This window comes from Rhea pennata, chromosome 6 (assembly GCF_028389875.1).
Source record: "Rhea pennata isolate bPtePen1 chromosome 6, bPtePen1.pri, whole genome shotgun sequence".
NCBI lineage: Eukaryota > Metazoa > Chordata > Aves > Rheiformes > Rheidae > Rhea > Rhea pennata.
In genome coordinates this window covers 37,312,961-37,336,882 of record NC_084668.1, presented here as the reverse complement: position 1 = coordinate 37,336,882, position 23,922 = coordinate 37,312,961, and the positions used below count along the sequence as shown (strand labels likewise).

At 42.8% G+C, this 23,922-nt stretch overlaps 1 protein-coding gene across 3 annotated transcripts in view; it reads right to left on the bottom strand.

Moving 5' to 3' along the window:
* Positions 1 to 23,922, bottom strand: part of UNC80 (unc-80 homolog, NALCN channel complex subunit) — a 134,680-nt gene that overhangs the window by 15,264 nt on the left and 95,494 nt on the right. For all 3 annotated transcript variants that reach the window (XM_062578655.1, XM_062578654.1, XM_062578656.1), the window contains 14 exons: positions 22,752 to 23,020; positions 20,424 to 20,558; positions 19,285 to 19,423; positions 17,919 to 18,015; positions 17,103 to 17,273; positions 16,784 to 16,876; positions 14,952 to 14,987; positions 14,405 to 14,623; positions 10,244 to 10,444; positions 7,701 to 7,824; positions 5,269 to 5,394; positions 3,232 to 3,355; positions 2,320 to 2,526; positions 775 to 959 (listed from right to left, as the gene is read on the bottom strand). In XM_062578655.1, the coding sequence (XP_062434639.1) occupies positions 775 to 959; positions 2,320 to 2,526; positions 3,232 to 3,355; positions 5,269 to 5,394; positions 7,701 to 7,824; positions 10,244 to 10,444; positions 14,405 to 14,623; positions 14,952 to 14,987; positions 16,784 to 16,876; positions 17,103 to 17,273; positions 17,919 to 18,015; positions 19,285 to 19,423; positions 20,424 to 20,558; positions 22,752 to 23,020 (2,126 nt within the window). The remainder of the gene's footprint in view (positions 1 to 774; positions 960 to 2,319; positions 2,527 to 3,231; positions 3,356 to 5,268; positions 5,395 to 7,700; positions 7,825 to 10,243; positions 10,445 to 14,404; positions 14,624 to 14,951; positions 14,988 to 16,783; positions 16,877 to 17,102; positions 17,274 to 17,918; positions 18,016 to 19,284; positions 19,424 to 20,423; positions 20,559 to 22,751; positions 23,021 to 23,922) is intronic.

Sequence of the window (23,922 nt, the reverse complement as noted above, 5' to 3'; positions counted from 1 at the left end):
TTCCACCTGCCCTTCAGGGACAATCTTATATTTGACTGAACTGATATCAAAACCTCACCAACATTAGTATATGGGGATCAAGACTTCCTTATGCCAAGCTCTCCCCTCACATATAAGAGACAATTCCTGCCTCCAAGATGACTCAGTGTGTCCAAGTAGTGAGACACAGTGGACCAAGACAAAATAATCAGGTGAAGTAGCATATGGTAAACACAGAAGAGCCATGATTAGCTTAAGCCCTAGCAGCCTCAGCCTAGCAGCTGTCTGTCCATCCACAGGAGTCCTGTCAAACCTATATTTGAGACGTATAAAGCCAAGGGGCGTTTCCTGGCTGTTAGCTGTACTGCCCAGCTCTGTTCACAAGAGCTTTTCTTGAAATTTTCTGCTAATCATACCAACTCTTTCCTAAGTTCAGAGCATCCACACTACTTCCAAGTGCTTTGACTGTCTTTGTTGCAAAACTAAGTTGATATGCAAGACGTCTTGGTCAAGCCTGGTAGTACTTTCCCAACCTAGGGAGCTAAGCCTGGTCTACAACTTTGTGGATCAGAGCTTCTCCATGACTGGTGTACTCTTTATTGTTCTCTAGGAAAAAGCTTTGTGATTACTTTCAAAGAGTTCACAGGTCTAACTGCACATCCAGACTTCCGAAAAGTCACTCCCTACATAAACACCCAGTTCCTCCAGGAGTGCTGTTGCCTCTGCTCGCAGCAGGGGAATAAAGGCTATCTTGCCTTCAGGGAGTGATCTAGCAGGAGCCAAAGCAACTGTTACCTTGCACTGGATGAAGGGCCGAAGGAGCACAAAGATAGGGATCCGTGTTCGCACGATAAAGTCGAGGAAATCCCACAGGGCCAGCCCTCCCACCTTCCGCAGTGCCATCTCTTTGACTTGCAGACTCAGCCAGTACCACTGGCTGTCCAGCTGGCGTTCAAAGCAAACAAGGATCACCTTCAGGGCTACAGGGGAACACACACCAGCAAACGGCAGTCAGAGATGTCACCAGTGTCCCTTACAAGCACTGGGGGAGCAACAGGGGGCCACAGAGGGCATGAACCAACACAGACATGCACGCATGCACATGCACACGCACGCACACTCACACACCCCTCAAAGTCACAAGTGTCTTTTATATTGGTGTCCAACCGCTGCAGGGAAGGAGGGCAGTCTTGTTATAGCAAAGACCTCAGGATCAGAGCCTATGAGTCCCATTTCCAGTTTTACCTGTGAGGTTACTAGAAATTTTCCTACTTCACACCTAAGTTCCTCTGCATTTTCTTGCTCTAGTTTCCCATTTTCCTCCCTGCAGTTTTTCCAGAGCATTTCTTTTGAATCCCTAGAATTCAGATACGAAATCAGCTCAGGATGGGAATACAGTCCTATCTGTTCAGCCAATTTCAGAAATCTAGATCAAGTATCTCCACACCAAGAGCTACTCTGTGAGCACCACAACCTCCAGGTTATTTACGGGATAATGAAAAGAACCTTTCTGGTAATGCAGCTGCATGAGTCACAGCCAAACGTCTTCGTGGGCTGGCCAAGACATCTCAGCCATCACACATCTGTATGCAGTTTTGTGGGGGCAGGGATGGGGGGGGGGGATAAACCAGTAGGGAATTGCCCCTTTCTCATCTGTGTTACTCCCATCTCAGTTACAGGTTAACAAAAGCCTGAATATAAGTCTTTGGTTAAATGCTCTCTCAAAATCAGAAGCAGAGAAGCTGCTTGGAGGAATGAGGGCTTGGAGACAAAATTCTCTCTATATTCTCCGATAACCTGCACTGCTGCTGGACCCTGATTTGGTTCTTTTTAACCTTCCTTTCACTTGTGGGCTATATGTGAGAAAACATAGCACTATCTTTCAGCAGCATACGGTGAGCAGAGGTATACCAGTCAGTAAGGACTGCGTACGCACAGGGCCAGCAGGCAGACCACATCACACTTCACCCTAGCTGGCCAAGGGGCATGGAAGCTGTGACATTAGGGGCTGGTGGGCAGGCTGACTTGCCTTTTGTGCCTTCACTGCAATAGCCTGGCAGGGTGAAAACTGAGCAACTTCTATGCATGCTGCAACCTCTTCCAGCTGCAGTGCAGACACCACTCACATTGCAGCACTTCTTGGAGTTAATCCTGGCTTCCCACTCTGGCTTTTCCCCCTGGCTCAGGACAAGACAGAAGGCAGCCCAAAGGAGCTCAGTCCTTAGAAACGCTTAGAAACCATCCCTGCCTGGGATGTTTTTTCCCTGTTGCTATCTACAGTCTTGAATGCTTCATTTTAATTCTGTCTCTTCGCAGGGGTGAGCAGAAGCCATCACTCACCCAGGTAGGCAGCCTGGCTGGTAGACTCTGCAAGCCCTTCCCGCCGCAGGTCCTTCCCCGCATCCCCTGGGGTGGAGCAGTGGGCAGGGGAGCTCTCGAGCATAAAGTTCTTGCTACGGGAAGTGCTGATGATGCGAGGTGGCAGGAGGATATTGATAACAGTCTGGAGCAGCAGCAGGACCTCCGGCTGCTCCAGCCAGGGGCTGTCTGAGATGCATTGGGAGGGGAGAGAGAGAAAAAGATCAGGCCATATCCCAGACACCCAAAAGACCCTGTTCAGTTCCAAAATGCGGTGCAATCTCAACGTCCCCTAAAGCCAAAATCACTCCCCCACACCTCGTTATGCTTCTCCTCCTCCTGCAAGCAAAGGCAAAGTTTATTTTAACACCAACACACACACATAAACACAGAGTTAAACAGCACAAAGAAATGTCCTGCTCAGTTATCTAATGATCTCATCTCTTTTTGGCCTCCCACACTCCCTCAACTCTTCACTTTCACTTAGGAACTTAACAGTGATCGCCCTCTATAAAAGAAAGCAAGGAGTAGGATTTGTGCCAGACAAGTGGTATGGATTGGGCAGAGTGCAATCCACAGGGGCACACAATTTCTGTTACATCTGCTCCCCTCTGGCTTCTGCTACAACAGATCTGTCTTGCCTTGCACTCCTGTTTCAAAAGGAGGAGCACATCTGTGAAAGGCGAGAGAAAATGGCACGGCTGAAACAAAGAGGAGAAACAACAACTGCTCCCAGTGGGGCTTTTCTGAGTCTCAGACCCAATGGGCACTTTAGCTGACACACTGCCAGTGACAGGAAACCAAATAAAAAAAAGTCAACAGAGAGCAGGCAAAGTACAAACATTGGTTGTCAGAAAAGGGGGAGAAATACTCTTTTTGTTAAATTAGTCAGACCTTTGCTTCCAGATCCTACTGTGAGCACAAATGGAATCAGTAGGTTTAAAAGCATTCCTTCCCTTCTTTCCTGATTGGTGAATGGGGAGACGACATGGCTTAGGGGGAAATCTTCTTTCAAAGCCTGTGCAGTAATAATAAGAAAGGATTAAACGATTTCATCAGCAGATCACGCACACAAGTTACTGCAGGGAACGATGACCCCCAGGCACCCTGTTTACACAGTACAACACAAGCAGTGGTGACCTGACTGAATTAGAAGCCCTGAGACCGCTTAGTCAGGAGTAAGGAATTCATAGAGTAAGGTAAGCGTCACCTGCTTGGCATAGCCACGAGATAAGAAGCCCAGACTCCTAACTCATAGACATCATGAGCAAAGCCTGGTGTTTCCTACCGGAGTCAGCTGGGTTTTAAACCCAATCTCTGCATTACTGTGAATGAGATCAGGATCTGTCCCAGAATACAGGGAATAAAAAAAATGAAAGGGGAATAAAAAAAAATGAAAAGAGGGAGTTGCACCAATGACATAATCTAAATATTCTGCTATGTGAACATGGAGGTTGTTCCTTTGTTCTGCCTCAGCTTACACTACCCTATCATCATCCCTAACATTAAGTATGAAAGAATAAATAAAATGCACATTTACTTTTTGACACTTACTCAAGCCTAAAACATAAGGTCTTTCATCATCTTTTTTAATGGTAGCAACACAAATGACTGTCAGTAGAACATCTGCATATTTACAGCTTTTGCCACTTGCTATAGACTTTGCTGTGAAACAAAACTGAACCTTGCAACCCCTCAAGCTTGCACACTTGGGTTGACAAACTCCAGGAGATATTTTCTGACAGGGAGTGAAGCAATTCTGTTTTATATCGTGCTGGAAGAATTAGGAATATGGCTTCTCAGGTGTTTTTCTGACAAGTTTAGTTTTCATTCCATTTAAAACTCATGAAAAGAATAGGCAAACAGGAAGCAGAGGATAATACATAGATGAGAGACAATAAATAGATAATAAAAATGAAAATTCCCAACACTGTTTAAAAAGTGTTTAATTTGGTGTCTGCTTTTAAAAAAAAGAGCAAAGATTTCAGAGAAGATGAGGATGGCCCTTTCCTGATTTTGTTTAAAGAACCATTACCTCAGAGCTGGAAGAAACTGTGCTATTTCTGTGTCAAAAAGTTAATGCCAAAAAGTCCTTTTCTGTCTGATGCTCAGAGCACTGTGTTTTGATCCCTTAACCTTCCTTCCCAAGCTGCCCCGCAGCTCAGAAATGCCTGCTGAAGAATCCAACTGGATGTGCCAATAACAAAAAACACAAATTGGAGCTGGATTAGGAAATCTGTCTCTGCATTCTGCCCCTCCCATGGTCTCCCTTCTGCGTGATTTTATGCCAATGTGGAGGGTAAGGGTTACAGAGGAAGAAAGACTCTGTAATAGTCATGGCACTGCTATGAGACAGAAATACTGATGAAATTCTCCAGAAGGTCCAGGATGGGTTTGTTCTCCTGGACAACAAGGATGCTATCGAGTCAGCAGCTGAAAAGCCAGGTGTCCTGCCTTCCGGAGCCCGTACACTGCTTGTGCGACCAGCACAGGTAACAGCAGACAAGCCCCAACTCCACTCTCGGTTACGCACATGCACCCACAGGAAAAGAGGTAGGGTTACATGGGCATGACCCAGGCCAGGGCCTGTCTCCAGTCACAGCAGACTTATGCGAGCCCCTTAGATCCTGTGAAAAATCCTAATATACCTGTCAGAGCCTTAAATAGCATCAATCAGCTGAACTCCCTGCACTTCAATGGCAGCGTTAAGCTGATGGATGCTTGCTGTGGACTTGGCTCTAACAAGTGAATTCTGAGCTCAGTTCACAACTTCACAACTACGGGAGAATTTACGTGTTGCTTCTCTTTGATTTTTGGTGTATGTTCCACAGTTTTTGCCCAGCTTTTGCAGAAAAAAAACAAGAGCACCGAGGAGTTGGTGTCTCAACTAGAAGCTAAAACAGGCCTGGCCACAGGCCATGGCAGACACACCTGTATCTGCAATGCTACAAGCCGGACAACAGCTGTGCTGAAGGGCAGAGGTGGCGAGAGATAAGGGCTGAGATGAAGAAGGGGTAATCCGTCAGCCACACTGGAGGGTCCTACCACTCCCATCACCTGCAATACAAACAAAGCACATCACCACAACTGACTTACAGTTTCATCCATGCCATATCCTCCAACATGATGTGAAATGGAGGGCCTTTCTTTGAACACCAGGTTGGGGTGGCTCTAGAAGAACCAACCCTCCTGGTGGACCTTGCAGGAGACAGGGCCATTTAGGAGAAGGAGTTCTAGCAGGCAAAGGGAAGGAAGGAGAGGAGAACAGCAAGGATGGGCAGAGTGCACAGGTAATCTGGTACATTTATAAATGTACCCAGTACCAGCCCTGAATGACCAGCACTGGACTGGTGGAACATTTAGAGTTGGAGGATATGTCATGTAACAACTGTAACAAATAAGCGTATGTCATCAAAGCAAAAAGACTGCATTGAAACTGGACATCTTTTCCCTTCTCTTACTGATCTACTGGAAAACCAATGTCCTAAGCCTGACCTAAGCCAGATTTTGTACAATGTTCAGATTCCTCTCAAGCTTAGTCTGTTCTTAGGGACTCAGAGTGTGATTCATCTCACCTGACTCCAAATATCTAAAATGCAGTCATCTGCATGTGAGCTGGCTGTTTGGAATCCCCTGAACAATCAGCACATGAAAATAACACTTCTAGGGGAGAGTTATTTGATCTGTTTTGGATGTTTCCCTCAGGAGGAAATTATATCACAGCCCTGCATCTGCCTGCATGATGACTAGACCCACCTAGACGATGGTAACAAGCAGAGACCGCATAGCAGACCCCTAAACTTAGGCAAGTTGAATGCACTCTGTTTCTCCAAATTCAGCCTGGGAAGAAGGGCAGTAATGTTTTCTTCCAGAGAGCCAAAGGATAAATGGGAGGATGCACAGCCCTTTGTGTTACGTAGATATTTCCTCACCTTCCCAGCTGTTCTCTTTTTGGGCTTCAAGCTGCAGCTGGTCTACACATGAATATCAGCATAGAGTCAGGGGCTTTCCCACAGCTCACAGTGGCCACAGTTTTGGCAGCTAAAGATAAAACGCAACTTACTATTAAGAGTACATTTCTTTCTGGTAGCTATCCCTGGATGCTCCCAGCCAGCTGAAGGTAAGCACCATGACTGCACTTAAGAGCTTTTCGCTTTTTTTTTTTTTTTTTTTTTTGTGCACTCTGGCTGATTCTCAGTACAGGCCCTTTGGAGTACTCGGTGGTATGATTCACTCTGCCATGTCTGCCTCCCAAACTGCAAGGCCACTCTAAACCTGTGTTTCAGCTTACTATGTGTAACAACCAACCTTACATAGTTTGAGAACCCAAATTTGCAGTGCATCCTTGCAGCCACTTCTACTTAAATAAGAAAGAAGTCTCATGAACATGAGACTTCAGCATGGAGCCTCTCTGCCCTTGCAGCTGAGTTCTGTACAGGCTTGAAGGACAGAAGGCTGACAAATACCAGTACTGCACCTGAATTGATAATCATTGTTTTCTAGAACTGCTCAGAGCAACGGTGAACTTTACAGGTTTGCTATTACTGCTAAAAAAAAAAAAAAAAAAAAAAAAAAGTTCCAACATTTGCATTCTAAAAATAAAAGATTATTAAATCCAATACAATGAAAATGCCCTTTTTATTTGTATTTTTTCCAGATAGAATGTAAGCATGTACATTCGTACAAATGGCTGTAGTTGCACTGATTTCAAACTGAGGGTTTGCCCCCAGTGTACCAGCTGTAGAAACACTACAGTCCACCACTGAATGACCAGACAGGTGAAGCAGGCTTGATCTGTATCATCTCTCCAATGCAACATACTTATGGGCATAAATTCTGCTGAGAGAGGGATCTGAACACTGTACACTGCAAACCTGCACTAGATCAAGCCAGGGACATTGGAAACAGTAGGGTAAATACACCCATATAAACCCTTCTAACTAGTCCGCACCCGATGGCCTCTGACAGAGCCATCAGGTTCCTTCCCCACTGGAGATGGTAGGTATCCCCAGTGCCACCCTCGCCCCACCTCTACCAGGTGTGTGCAGTCTCCACCACCCCACTCTCCAACTTGCAGCCCTCAACTCTCAGCTCAATGAGGCAAAGGTGGATCTTCAAAGTGGTGCGTGGGAAGCAACGGAAATAAATCGCTTGACCACGCCACTGCTCGCTGTATCTCCCCGTGCACCACTTCAAAAATGAACCTTGCTATCTCTAGTGTCACTTGCGAAGTCCCCTTGTGAGGGGTAAAGGGGACAGGTAAAATGACAGGAATGGGAATGAACTGTCATCTTCAGTCCAGAGAAGTCAACAGCAGACTGAGGTTTAGCAAAGTTTCACAGGGTTGCCGCTTGGCTACTCACCAGATTGACACACACATTGATCAGAGACCTAAGGTGAGGCAGGAAGGATATGATAGGCTGCCTCTGAAGTGTCAAACAAACCCCTTCAATCAAACTGCTGGCAGGCTCCCACTCAACCTGGCGCCTGGAATACAACAGTAGGTGCCGTTAGCCAGTGGCCTCCTGCCCCCCACCAGACACTCGCAAACACGGCGACTGACATACAGTGATGCCCACAAAGGAAACGTTTCAGACAGCAATGACGTCCAAGATGAGCACGAAGTGCATCACAGAAAAAGATATTACACCCAGGCAGCTCAGAAAAGCACGGAGCACATTGGGCACTCGAGAGACCAAAAACATAGCAGAGGTGTTCCTGCTCCTCTGTATTAGGGACACAAAAACTCTCATAACAGCAAGGGCAGGTGGGCTACGTTTTGCTGCCTGACTCCTTCCCTCTGATAGACAGTAAATTGAAGGGAGCCACCAGACAGTTGCCTCAGGCCTGCCTGTCTGGGAATAAACTGTTTGCTGTGCCACACTCCTGATAGAGAGCAATTCCTTAGTCTTTTCCAGCTTGCAGATGTTCTCATCCATTTAGCCTGGAGAGAGCAAACTCTTCATCTGTGACCATCCTCTGCAAGCTACTTTGCAGTTTAGTCTACTTTGCCAGAGTGATTCCCAGATGAAACCTGCCCTGAATTTAAACTGGCCAAGGAGCACGCAGTCTTTACCTCCCTTGCCCCAGGTAGGAGAGCTGATTCACTCCCTACCGGCACCAAAGCCCTTCAGTCCAGGTTGTTCTCTTCTCTGATACTTTTGTTTATGCTGAACAGTCTTTACGGCTTGCGACAAGTGCTGAATTGAGCCCCTCCTAACCATAAGCAGACACAACATAGGTAACATCAAAGTGGTTCCCAACCTTCATCTCAGGGGACTGACTCTTCAGAGGTAGCAGAGGTCTCAAGCCAACGTCTGACTTTACACTAATCAGGAGAGAAGGACCTGGCCAGCATAATTTATTAGAGAGCTCAAGGCTTAATGATACACTTAGTCAAGCTCTTTAGAAGACTTCTTAGAGGCACAAGGAGGATCAAGGGTTCACTACATAAGTTCTTATGCATGCAAACACACATCTCATCTTTCAACATCTGCTGTTGCCAAACCTACTCCAGAATACCACGTACTTGCTCTTAGGCATACACCACTCCAATCTGACATTGGTTTTGGGGCTGGGCAGTCACAGGCAGCATGTAAGGTACTAATTTGAGTACCTTAATGGGCTGCTGCTGGGGTCTGCCACCCAGCCCAGTCTCTAATAAACATCTTGGCCCAATCATGTTTGAAGCTGGTTGCAGCATTTGGATCAGTGGCTCTGCTGTCTCCGTCACCAGGTGTACGGAAGAGCTGTTTTAGCCAGGTAGAGGTAGAGGCACAGCTACAAAGAGGATATGAAGGGAATTCAAATTTATGAACATTCATCCAACTTACACAAAGAGGAAAGATCTTCAGGAACTGGAAGAACCCTGAGCTGCCCTTTTGAGGCCAAGACAAAGAAAGAATGAGCAAGAAGCAGACAAGACATGGCAAAGAATCAAACCAGTAAGAAGGGAAAGCATCAAAATTTCCCTTTCTAAATTCCCCTACCAGGACAGGAGTTTATTAAAGGAGATTGTTAGTCAAAAGGAATGCAGTAGGCAGGCATGCCAGAAAGAAGAGGTCATCTCCCTGTTATTTGCTCCATCCTAGTTGGGTACATATGTTCCCACTGGGACCTAAAGTTCTATGCCTAAGTCCCAAATTCTGATATTCTCCAACATCACCTTGCTTCTCAGCTCAGACTATCAACAAAGTGACTGGAGCTTTTAGAGTGAGAGCATTTATCCATGAAGGTGACTGAGTCCAACAACTCTTTTTGCTCAGATCACCGGAAAGTCAGCAGCACTGGGAAATTTTACGCTACTGAGGCCAGACTTGTATCACTGCCTCCAAAGTGGAACTGCTCCATATTGAATACTTCTTGCAGTTACCAAGGCCTGTATCACAACACTACTGTATGATGCACTAGGCTTTCACCAACCACTGACTAGATGCAATTACTACAGCTCTGCTCCCTTTATGAAAAGGCATTCCACTACTACTACATATTTTCAGACCATTCTTATATTGCAGAGGAAATAACACTATTTTCATAAGAAGCTATTCCAGAAATACTATAGTTTAACTTTCCATTAAAAAACAAAATTAATCTCCTCAACTCACAACCAAAAAAAAAAAAATAAAGAGGGCAAAGACACGGTATAAATCTAGACTTATTTGGGAGAAGAATGAAATTTCTGCAAGTTCTCAATTACCATGCATTTCTTCTCTTGCGACCACCAGAAGACACCACAATGAAAAATGTCAACACAAATGTACACTAACATTAAAAAAAAAATTGTTAATTTTCTCATACGTTCTAAAGATTCAGTACAACATAACGGTTTCAGTAAAATGACATACCCATATTTCAAGGCTTGCAACATCAGAAATGGACCCCAGAGGTTTCCATTATACCTGCTCACCTCAAAGTAGGCATCTTGTGAATTTTATTGAACATACGATCCAATCTCTTTAAGATGAGGATAAGGGCAGGTCTCACCGCCTCAGCTGTCCAGTCAGTGATGGGCAGCATCTCCATGATGTAGCGCCGGAGACCTCGGCTTTCCATTGTCTGCGTGTCATAAGGTGCCAGCTTCAGAAGGGAATGGGCGATTTCTGCCAACCTAAAACCAGGGTTTGTTAAAAAGGCAATCTAATACTGTGCAATTTGCTCTTCTCCACACATGCCAATCAACTAATGGGTAAATCATCATGAGCTTAGTAACAGAAGAACGCAAGAGTAAAATATTTTGCTACTTAAATCCTCAGGCTCCACAGCTACACTTCTGGGCCTGTTCTTTTGCTAGGATTACTGTTCATATTTATATACACATGAATCATCTAAAGAATATATCAGCCCGTTAATTTTTGTGTTGATATTAAATGCATCAAAAGAGTCACCGATTTGTGTTGCTAAGAACAAAGTACCTGAGCTATTAAGTAAGATTACAACATTGCCAACACCCGTGAAACACAGTCATCATCTATATGTCAACTGATGAGTAATTGTTTTTGGTTTCACGCATATTTTTCAGAGCCACCAGTTTAAGAGGTTTCACTGTGCAATTTGCAGGTGTTAAATTTTAAAAATAATATGCCATCCCACAAGTTTACACAGCATGTACTATGTATGATGACTTATCCATGAAGTTTCAATTTGTTTTTCCTAACACCTCTAGAGACTGCGTTGCTGTTGCTCCTTTTAACCCTCCCAGATAGTCTTGCCAATGGCATTTTCTATATTGACTGTGAAATACCATGGCAACATTTAACTTATACTTGCAGTTTGACAAATAGCTACTTGTAGATTTGATGTAGACAAAGACAGGTAATCTAGGCACATCACATCTACTAATAAAATGGATAGAAACTTGTATATCCCTGAATCCTCAGTAGGATTTGTACTTTGTAGTAGACAATTACGGAATAATCTTATTCATATTGTGAGTGCTTTTTCTGAAATGTCTTCACTTAACAGAACATATATTCATCCTCTTTAAAATCTGTCTAGCAATATCAAGGGCAGTGAGTTCCTCAGGTTAATGAAAAGTGGTATAAAAGTGTTTCATTATTCAGTATTTCTTAATTTTTACAACTATATTGTCCTACTGTGGAATATGTCTGCTTTCTTAATTACTAAAAATTTAAATTATCATACAATTATGCTTCTTTCTGGCAATACAATATCAGTAGTATATAATGCTATAAGAAAACTTAATTATGCATTATAATGTGCGAGATCCATCTCATCAAACCTGGGATGTCAATCTTCTAGCACTTTTCATGCACAAATAAGCAACCTAGGAAATTCTTCCTAAACTCTTCCTAAAATACTGGGATAAACTGCCCATTGGATGTGCATCTCTGTTCACTGAATGCAAAAAGATTTTTATGATTTGTTTAGACTAAACATTTTACTTTTAAATGGCTAAAAATAGGTGAGAGGAATCCCATTTGAAGTGTATAATGTATTACCTTGTTTTCTGAAGTCTCTGAATTGGCCTGTCAATCTGTTAAAACTACTCTGTACTTAGAAAAAGGTATTTCCTACAAAGGTTACATCTTGTGATACTTTTGAAATGAGTTCATGTAGCAATCAGAATGATGTTTCATTTTAATTAGTACTAACTACGATAAAGCAATCGTGGTTCCAACCACAATAAAACAGTCATTTCCAGCACCTTCCATGAAACAAAAGAGAACTGGAACACAACTCATTATCTTCTGCCAGTCAAACCCTTAGTTTTACTGCTGTGAAACAACTTCTGCCTTGAAAAGAATGCAGACACAGTTACCAGCTACTACTATGTGCTGTGACTCTGTTTTACTGGAATCTGCTCACAGGGAAACCTCTTTCCAGAAATATACCAGTAACATCTTCTGTACATCTGGATTTAAGTTTTCTTAAGAGAGGGACACAAACTTGGTTAAAAATAATTAAGCTCACTAACTCCAAAATGTAAACACACACAAAAATATAGCTCCCCCATTCCTGTGAACAGCAAATACTTCCAGGGAGCACACAGAGCATTCTTATGTTGCATGCAAATATAAGACCAGGATAGTAGTGTATTAAAGGGGATAGGGGAAGGGGGGGGGGAACAGTCCCTTACTTTGTGGCACTAAATAATACAAATTCAGCCATTTGACATACATTCCTGTCTCCCAATGAAATCATCAAAAAACCACGTTAAACTAAGGACCTACTCTGTCCTGAGAGTCTCACCTTTGCTTTCTAATATAAAATTTAAGACCTCGTCTCAGACTCCTGTTGCTAAGAGTCATGGAGCTTGTAATGCAGCCAAGCAGATGTATTTCTGAGGCTTGTGTCTCTGGGTAAAAATATCAAGGTGGCACTGAGAAAGCATCGATGTCCATCAAATTTTCAACTAGTTTGTTTGTAGCCAAGCACTATATAAAAATGATATGCATGTGTGGTAATAGACATCTCTTGTTTCAAATTACCCTCTAAATTATTCAACATTTGCCAGGGAGGAGAAAAACAAAATTCAGCGCATGTGGAAGCAGCTCATCAATCAAAAAACTTCTCTAAACTCCCCAAGGAATTTGGATCATTTGTTAAACAAGATCTAAATTAACATCAAACACAATTTGGTGTTCTACATAGATAGCCTGAATCCAAAGACCTCAAATTGTGACAGAATCCGCCTGATAAGGGGCTTTGTCGTTTTTCTGCAGAGTGCCAGAGCATATGTGTAAAAGGTAGAGGAGCCTTCTGAGTTTTTTTTTTTTTTTTTTTTTCTGGTCCAGGGGGCAGGAACAGAGCAGGTTCAGCGCACTGCTAACCTGTCACTCTTCAGCTTCACCTTCCTTCACAGGGCATACCCAGGGAAATAGCATAGAGCTTCAACAGAGGAATAACTGGCAGCCAGAACGGCCCCGTGGGCTTCAGGGCATAACAAATTACTATTAAGGTAGTTTCGATTACCTTTGGGGCCAAGACCAGTGCCAGATAGTCTACAATATCTTTGCTATTTTTCCTATTTACTTTAATACTCTGCTGAGCACTGTTTGGCTTAAGGCTGTAAAGAAATGCCCTGTTGATATTTAGCTGCTCTGAATTTAAAGAATGATCTTGAAGTATTTTACTATGTCTCCTAAAAGTACTGAGACAGCTGGCTCCCCTGCCCCACCATACAGATAACCCTGAGACTGCCTCATATTAGCCCCAGTTTTCCTTGTGACAAGTGACAGTCAGTACAGTGCTAACTGTGACTTCCTCAGAGAGTAACTGCACTGTTAAAACACACCAGCAGCATGAGGGGAACAACAAATTCACCCTATAGTCAAGCCCCCCGAAGATATCTCTGCCTACTCCAACACACACCAACTCAAATTTCTCTTACCGATTTTTTAACTTCAAAGCTTGAAGGGAAAACTTGTGAGAGTCGCACAAGATTTTACCTCAGAAAATCTTAAAGAGCTTAGAAAACCCGAGAAAACATACACTTCAAATTTTTACTTCAGAGTTTAGAAGGTTCTTCAGTTTTCACTGAGACACTTCTTACCATGAAACAAATTGTGCTGCACCTCAATAAAAGACTTGTGCACCTGCTGTATCACACAGTGAGGTGATGGTCCTGCAAACTGCTCCTTCTCCATCCTCTATGGTATTTCAGGTGCTAATGCAGCACAGTGCAGAGGTTGCTCTCCTCCTCCCCCAGCTTGCTGGAGGCCGAGTCTGGTGCACGAAGTCACAGGAAAGGAGAAAGGCTGCGTTCAGCCAGCCAGGCAGCTTTCGCATCCCTTCCCCTGCAGAGGCAGCCTAACTGCACTGCTCCTCACTCTGTCTTATTCTGATGCATCAGACATGAGTCCTCCTCAGGGCTATTTCACCCACTGGAACTGGGAGCCTGAATGAGACTACTTGGGCACATGAAACCTTCCTTACACACAAATGGCGTAAGGTAGAATCTAAAGAACATCCCAAACAAGTTCTGTGTGGTTCAGCCATGTAACATGTAACTCTACATTACCAAAAAGTGATCCAGTCTGCCTTTAAGAAAAATTACAACTGAAAGAAAGGTAAATGAGCTAGCAAAAGTAGAAAGTCTGTGGAATACCTCATGTGGGACTTCACATCCAGCAACTCCAGAGAAGTCACTCTGGGTTCCCCAGCCAGGTTCTGTAAAATCTTCAGCCTTGGGCCACAGTGTTTGTAGAACTCCGTGCAGATATTCAGCAGTGACTCCCGGGGTCTCCTGAACTCCTCTCTGGCAATTCGCTCATCCAGCTCCTCTCGGGGAAGACCCTGGCCCTCCTCCAGCAAGTGAAGGTTTTCTCTAGAGGATATAAAGTAAGAAAAGGGAGGAAATGTCATATGCAGTAGATGAACGGGGCAGAGTATAACAACCTCTCCAGCTTGCTGTTTTGTAACAGGTGCTTTTCCCTGCAACCGAAGACAGTTGCATCTGTGGTAAAGGAAAAGTGAGAATTTATCCCCTACAAAGTCCTGTTAAGAATAATGTCTATATGAATTACCCTTTGCTACCTTCCTCTGAAGCTATGCAGCCTGTCACAGCAGCAGTGGGTGGGACCCAGTGAACCTGGAAACTGCTAAGCAGCAGATCATGACATGCTAAGGAAGACTGGGTAAAGATATTACTGTACCTGATAAAGTGTAGTTTGGCTCCCTGTTCTGGGTACCTGGGAAAACAGAAATAGCGCAGTTGTAAACAGCAACTTAGGAACGGCTATGCTGTGCCTTTCTGAAAGAGAATGACACTATTCTAGCCTGGGGGTATAGTCCCCATGGGCAGGATGGTATCTCATATTGCTGGAACAGATACTACATGTAATTAGTAATCTCACTGAACAGCATTTGCTTCTCAGTGGGCAGTAAACAAGATTGCTGTAGTTTTGAACAATCAGGATATTCAAGTCACACAGTTTCAAGACTCTCTAAACTGCCAGTTAGCAGGTACATATTAACTGCTTTCCAAAATCAGCAGACAAGAAATATAAAACACTATACTCCCTATAATTATTATTTTTTTTTTTTTTTAGATTGAGCAATCTTGCAATGGAAGTAAGCAGCACATATCCACTTCTAGCCTTGGCATGTAGTAATTTATCTGCTTCTTAGATCCTGGCCTGAAAAAGCAAGCTGTGACTTTATTCACTCTAATTGATGGATGCACCCCTGAGACTTTAAGACTGGATGAATTAATCTGAAATAGTAACAGACTGATTCCAGGAGTAACCAACCCAGATGTGTGCACTATACACCTGTAACTTGACATACTAGTCCTTCAATGATCCATGTAGCAAAGTGATTTCTATTCCTCTTGAATATAAAGAAAGGGAACAGCTTAGAAAGCATGTCTTGCCAAAAACATATTCCTCATTTGCAGTCCTAAGCAGGCCATGGTATTTTACTGGCCTGTTGGCTGTACACAGACTTTCTTATGAGTTGTTTTCTAACAAAGAGAATTCAAGTAGGAATCTTCTGCTCTGGAAGCAACAGCTACTCCAGTTCCTGCTAGGAGAACTTCCTCTCTGGATCAGCACAAGCACTCAGATTTTAAGCGCAGTAAGGTGTAGCCTGTACAGCAAGGCCTCTGAGGAGAGTAACCAGTGCTGCACAGAAAATCATTTCAAATCTCAAAGGCTTTTGGTTGGCTTGTATGAGAAGGTTTCTTAAGCCCTTGCTCTGTAACTGGATAAATTGTCTAGTGGCCTTGACCTCACAGTAGCCCATTCTGAAAGGCTGCACTGGCCAAGGAGCAGCATTACAGTCTGCTGACCCCACCTCCTATCTTATTTCCTTCTCCTGAGTGTAGTTCGTTTGTTGGCTTTTTAAACATAGGGCAAAAATATTCCCTGTCATTCTTCTCTTTCTGTCAAATGCTCTGCATTCTCTGCTTTGCTATCTGTAATTGCAAAAAGAAGCTAGACCAATGCTGAGGAAAAGATGATAGAAAAGAGAATAAAAGAAAAGAAGACTAGAGGAGGTGCCAATCTCCACCAACACACAGCACTGAGCTCTCACTGCTGTTCAGTTTCTTGGAACAAGGCCAGAAGGAACAGACCCTTCTGCTACCCAAACTGGTTCTGCTCAGTGACCTCTTCAACAATGGACTGAGAAGGAAGAAAAACAGGAAACTGAGGGACAGGGTTGCTTTGTCAGTGTACTTCCAGAGGTCAAAAAGGGAAACAGAAGAAACAAAGAAGACATCTAGGATGTGTGTCCTCCATTTTGATATCCTGATCTTCAGTTTAGTCACGTGTTTTTAAACTGGAAACTCTAGAAATGGGGATATTGGTTACCAACAGAAATTCACTCCTGGGCTATGCTTTTTAATCTATTTTTTTTCTCTTATAGACACTGCCAGTATTTAGCGCACTTCCTTGGGCAACTGAGGAAGTGCTCTAAGCATTCTGAGCAATGAGACATTACTCAAAAAAGCTTGTAAGAAAAATGAGAAAGAAAGAAAAACTACCTGGTGTTCACACCTGCTGACATAGCGTGGTTAGCTGTTGTGGTCCCTTTATGGCCTTGGTCACACCTGCTCATCTGTGGGGCTGTCATAGGCCTGCCAAAGGAAAGGTGAATAACACACTAAAAACTGAATCCAACAACTGCACTGAAATACTGTTTGAGAACTGGTGAAATCTGGCACTATTTTTACCATGTCTAAAACTCAGCCATTATATAAGGTAAGTTACATACTGTGACTCCCCATCATGTAGCTCCTGTGCATTCTTTCTCCCCAAACTGATCACTAAATGAGGCTGAGGCCTTCGGTACTCAGGAGTTACCTGGTGAGAACTTCTACACTGTACAGGAGAGCTTGCAAAGAGGTAGCAAGTGCCGCCATAGCTGCAATCTCCTCACGAGCTGCTGTCACAGTCTCCACTTGAGAGGTTTGTCGCTTCAGTTTCTGCAAGTAACAGGGAACTAGTGCTTCTAAGACCATCAGCATCTGGAGGCTGGAACATAACAAATATTCGCTCAGCTTTATTCCATCAATCCTGAAATTCACTTCAGGTGGAAGCTTAGGTTTCTATCTGAAGACCCCCAGACCTCTCATTGGCCTAGGATTTCCTAGTTTCTCACGAGGTAAGCAGTCTTGGGCCTAAAAAACTCTTTGATAAGGGACATCAGGAGGAAAATTAGCTGATGCACAAAACAATAATAATAAAAACATTCTGAACCTGGATATCTTCTGAATGTCATCCATTTGCACACACAGTTTACCTCCCCTCAGTCAGTGATTTTCTGTTCTTTCCAGCTGGCTATTTCTCCTCTCCAATTTCACTGCCTCAGTGACTGCAGAAACCCTTAGAACATAGTGTGATCCCCACCTCACTCACTATTATAGAAATATAGCCTATGCTCTGCTGCTCAGGCCACCATCCAGCTTAGTTCTTTAGCGAGCGGTTGGCAGCAGTTGGAGTCAGTGTCCTAGGACTGCAGACCAAGGCTTGGGAATACTGCCATGGCTTAGGCTCACAGAGAACTTCAGTCCTTGGAATGTCCTTATACTCTGCCTCTATTTGCCGTCTTCCTTCCTCACACGATATGCAACTCTTATGTCTTTCCTGAGTATGCACAAACCAAGAAACAAATAGCACCTTCTGAATGATTCAGGAGCATAGGCCACCACTGTCACACAGAGCTTGATAGCTTCACTGATTGAAAAGGTTAAGTCTTCATTCCCGTAGCAGAAGTCTGAGGAGAGAAAAAAACTGTGAGAAAACTATCCCACGAATATACTGACTATGAAAGGAGCTAACACATTCCTTTCTTCGCCTCCTTTTCAGTCGCTTGCTTCTCACGTTAACAATTTCAAAAAGCTCTTGATTTTTGAAAAAATATCTATCTGTAAAAAAGGAACGCCTGCTGCACCCCCACTTTCACCCTGCCATCTAAGAACTCGGAATGCGAGAAACAATTCTCAGCAGGACAACTCACTGCTGAGCACAAGGCCTACAACTGCTACTAGAGTCCTGTTTCAAATGTCACCCATCACAAGAAAAAAATCTTAAACTCACATGTGACAAGAACACGTGAGCTTAAGGACAATCTTTATGTTTCCTTCTGGTTTTTAATTCCCACATCAGATGCTTTACATAATTCTGATTTTCACAGGGAAAATTGCAGGCACACAACTCTTCATTTACAGTGTCATCTTCAACACATACTTAGGAATTTTCAAAGATGCCTCTGAATACCCAAAGAGAAGATAAAGCTTTACATAGATGTTTACTACAATCTACAAAGAGGAAGAAATATCTTCTCTTTCTGTACCATTATTATAACTTATAACATTGTTGTACAGACTCACAGTTCATCAAAATCAGCATTATTTAAGGAAAGTACCAATTTGGAAATAAATCAAAGATCCTTATAAATATCAGCAAAAATTACTCCTCTACAAATCACAAAACAGCTGAATTCCTAAATACTTCATTAGACAGATTACTACCAAGAGATATAGTGTCCTAGATACATCATAGAGCCCTATATATTCTGCTTTGTAATAAATTGACTCCCCTCACAGAGCTAAGCACTGTTAAATCTCTCAGTGGCATCCATCATTTACTAGTCATAGTCTGCCCACAGGAGAGGATCTTTTGTCCTCTGCCCACACAGAGCAAGGGAGAGAAAGACGCTGATCTTGTCAGCATGATAACAGTTTATTAGGGATCTTTATTTTTCACCCACACATGATGAAATTCAAAATGCCAGGAGCTAGTCTCAGGCTAGCGGGTTCAATGCAGAAGTAGCAGTTCTGGAACAAAATAAATGAATAATTCCCATCCTGCAGAAAATATCTAAGAGAGAGTGGCAATAAAGCTAACCTTAAAAGCTATATGAAGCACAAGAAATAGGTATTGCTGCACTCTGGGAGCCCTGAACAAATCATGCTGATCAAATACATGCTGGGTCAATAAATAACAAACAAGAATCACTTAATAAAGAGTTCTTGGCTGTTACCTAATGATTTGAGAGGCTTTTCTGCTTTCACCAGCTCTAAGATGTCCAAAATGTCTGGAGTATCTCCCTCCAGAGACTGCAGCAGGTCAAACAGGCACTGAGCTGACACTCCTTTGTTGGATCCATTGTTTGCAGCATCCTGTTTCAATGACATGCATTTGCGGTTGGTTTTCCGAGGGCCTTGTGCATCCCAGGAATCTTTATTTGGAGATTCTGGAGATGTGCGCAACTCTTTTATATGTGCGTGTGTATATATAAATATATGTGTGTGTGTGTGGATATATATAGAGAGATAGTCATATATGGAAATATATATATGACTACACACACACACACTATGTGTGTATATATGCATATGTATATGGATATATACACACACACACACTATATCCCCATATACAGTATATGTATATATATCCACAGACACAAACATGTATTTATAGCAAAGAGCTCACCTAGACATCAGGAATTCACTAATTTACTGCTATCAAATAATAAGCTTTACCTGACTCAGCAGATTGATGCTACAGTGGAAATACAATCTGAAAACTGCACACTTTACTCCCCAGAAAAAGCAGATCTTTGTTGCTTTACTCCTGTGAAGGAGTAGGTTATATGTGCTCATAATTTGATGTGGCAGTCCCCCTTTAAATTAAAATTGCATTGACTTGTAAAGTCATCAATGGATATTTAAAAACATGGCTAATTCAGTCTTAGAGTTCATATGCAGTAAAACTTGGCAATAAGCTTTCTTTTCTTATTGTTCTTATTGTTAGATTCTAGAAAAGGATTTGCCATATGCTTAAAGTGCTACAAATCATTGCTGTCCTTTTATAACTTACTTGTACACAGAAATTTAAAGTGAGACCATGTTTACCAGTGGACCATTATCTCAGCAACTTGCCCTACAGTGACCATTGTCAGATGATTCTGGAGGTAAAATAAAGCATAAATCAACTGGCAAACAAAAGCCTGCAACAGTAAGTTCAGGAAAGGGTTCTGGCAGTCCTGAGGGCAGTAAGTGCATGATCAGTAAGAACTGTGCTTGTTGCTCCACTGTTTACTCTCTCTGAACTCTGACGGGGGGCTGACTGCCTACAGACTTCTCATACAGAGCCCAAGCAATGGCTTTTACTCACGGGGAACTCCAGGAGAGGGGCCACACTTGCAAACAGCTGCAGAATAAAAGGCTTGCGATGCAGAATGTAGAACTGGCGGCACGCAAACTCAATTGCTTGGCGTAACTGTGGGTTGCTTTCATAGTCAGCATATACCTAAGGAAATAAAAAAGGACATGGAAGTACTCCTCTAGTGGAAGGCTCTCCATCTCCTCAGCCTAGGAAGAATCACAGCCTTGTCATTTCCAACATTTCCTTTTTCTTTTCTTTTTTTCTTTTTTTTAAAGAGATGGAGACTTGACCATGATTCCAGGCTGTGTTTTAGGCCAAGACTACACACAGAAAAGGGGCTTTCTTGTATCAAGCTTGAACTGTCCTTGTCACAGCTTTGGTTCATTATTTTTTATTCTCTATATCAGAGGTAGATACTTCCCTTCTCCTTTCTAGAAGCACTTTGCATGTTTGATGCCACACAGTGCTTTCTCCATCAATCTGCACCTTTTTCAGTTGATCAAATCCCAGCTCTTTCCGCCCTTTCTCATGTGTCATGTTTTCTAGATGTACCTCCACGTCCTAGTCTTGCACTCCCTACAGGTAACTGATGTCTTTAAAGAAGTGCAGTGCCTACAACTGGACAGTCAGCACTCTGAGTTGGGAGCACTGCTGATTACAGCAGAATTATTCCATGTGCCTTTCACAAGATATAATTCTGTACAGTCACCCCAGAATAGCATTTGACACTTTTTTTTTCCCTCCCGTATCAAGGCAATTGATTCATGTTCAGCTTCAGATCTATATCAACTCCCACATACTTCACTGTAGAAGTGCTATTTTATCAGCTAATTTTCCTTCCAGATTTCTGCGCTTGATTGTTCCTAAATAAGAACCTACATTTGTCCAACCTGATCAACTTTGTTGATTTGTTTTTCCTTTTTTCAGACTGCATCTCCAGTTTGTCAAGACAAGTTTGAACTCCTAGTCTACACTCCAACATGCTAGCAGTTCCTCCCACCTTTAAGATATTTTAAGGTTTTCAGAGCAGCATTTCCTCCAGAAAGGCCACTAAATCATGCAGACAAGGTGTTCTCAAAGATGTGGGATCTGTTTCTCAGAGTAACATAAACAGTATAATTAGTAGGAACAACTTCACCATGCTTTCTTCTTTTGTCCATTTCAGTTGCCTGTCTGTACTTCTCTGCAGTACAAATCTTTAGTAGGTTTGGGGGGGGAGGCAGCAGGCAGGCAGAATGGAAGGATTTTCTTGATATTTGCTGGCAATAGGTAATGCTGAAATTTTGTTAGTGTAAATTTAACATTACAGCACAGAGTTCTTGAAGGTTTCTAAAATATTATCAGTGTGTGAGATCTCTGCAAAGATGCACTCACTTTCCAGCAGTCTAATAGGCCAAAGAGACTAGTATGTCACTAGTATAATTACAAGCATCTAGCATGCTTACTAAGCCACCCAGTCAACACGGCCTGTTACACTTGCAATATCGTATAAACGTAAGAGAGGGGCAATAATTAATAGGATATGCATTTCACCAATGAAATCAGAAGAATCTGCTACACAAAGACCCCTGTAGGGACACATGTATGGATACACCAGGAATTAAGCTATTCACAGCTGGGGTATGTTTTAAACTCAGAAGTGGTAGAAGAACTTATTCGTGATGACCACAAATAAACGAGCTGGTCTTGGGTGGCTGGAATGATATATGAGGCTCTGGAAAAAACAAACGGGGTCAGCTACACTTTAGTTGTCTTTTGGAATTACTTTTTTGCCTCCCACAAGTGCTATTTTATTAATTTGATAGTTGACAATAACAGGTAATGGGGAAAAAATGAAAAGAATTGCAGAAGGTATCTTCTCTCAGTTTGGAAAGTAAAAAGAGAGGGAGAGTCCTTCACAGGACTGAAAAGCTCCTGACAAGTACTTCATATGAAGTTACTTTATTTCAAATGTCTTGTTTCTGATGAATAAACCTAAGCCTCAGGCCTGGATCCAATTCATTTGCCTAACCATGCAGAGTAGAGTTTCTGGTTTCTATAGAGTTTATATAGTGAAGTTTGTGTAGATACCTGAATTTATTACTAGTCTTAACTACTGAGCACTGTTAACTATGTTAAAACAAATATACATAGGAATGTCATGATCATTTTTTCTTTACAGAAATAAGTTTTCTCTGTATTTGCATGATAACGTTAAGTCTCTATTTAAATACCATTGACAAGCCCTGCAGAAATAATCTTTTTGTCTAAAAGAGAATGATACTGATGTTTTTTATTTTAGGTATCTGTTAGGTACCAAAGTCTGTAACTTCACTGGGACTCAGGAAAATGGCTCACCTGCAACATGCTGGGAAGGACCCACTGGTATCCACTGAGGGAGAAGAGGTGGTTAAAGTGCACAGCTGTGTTGATGACTGTGGCAGCATACTGCCTCAACAAGGCACTATCCTCAGGGTGCAGGATCAGAGCACCGTTGAAGACGTTCAAGAACAACATGATCTCATCCCCCCAGGGGAACTCGCTGGGCATGCCAAGGAACATCTCCTCCAGCAGCTTAATCCATAGGCTTTTCTGAAGAGTGTCAAGACCAAAGAGCTCTTTCCCAGCTGTGAAGGAGAAGGCAACCACTATCAACCGTGCCCACCACAGCAAGCCTCACAACACACTCAGAGGCCGAAAGTCGCCATGGAGATTCCTCCCACAACACTGACTTTTGTTTTGCCTTCTGAAATGAATTCACTCATCCTGCATGTCCACAAGTGCCTACTGGAGTTGGCCAACCTTGTTTAAAAGCAACAGGCTTGAAGCCCAAGAGCGATGACTATCACTCAGCTCATTTAATCTGCTCCCCACTGGTTGGAAATTCTCATTCTCTTACAAATGAAAGCCAATCTGAGCTTGCACATACAACCAAAAGTTCATCATCTGCGTCACACAGCTTGGACAGTTGTACAGATTCACGCTGTACTTTTATCCTTCAAATGTCCCAATACTGCAAGACACTGATGCATAGTTACAGTAATGCTTTGGAAAGTAAGTGACTTCAGGGCCTGTTACATAACTCGTCAATGCTTACCACTCAGCAAGAAACATAGCTTCTAGCACAGCAGTCTGTTTAATATCCAGATCCAACTGGGACTCCTAGCTGATTTTCAAGGTAAAGTTTCTAAAAGGAGGGCTGTTTCTATATCCTTACCATAGAATTTGCCCACATCTTCACTGCAGGTCCACTACTTGTACAAAGTGGTCAGTAAAGGGCTCTGAGCTGTCCTTTTCAGCTGTAGTTATGCTGTAGGGTCCCAGATACTTTCCCTGAACCGGACTGCAGGTGCTTGGGTTTGGAACACTGGCCCACAAACAGGATGCTAGGAATTGTGGAGAGTGCTGATAACTGGAGCTCTGAGCCACAGTTTAGAGAAATCAATACAAAGACTCTCATTACAGGAAAAAATAAGGTTAGATGAAACCTCTAAAGTTTATGTAATCCAGTTCTCTGGTTCAGGCAAGG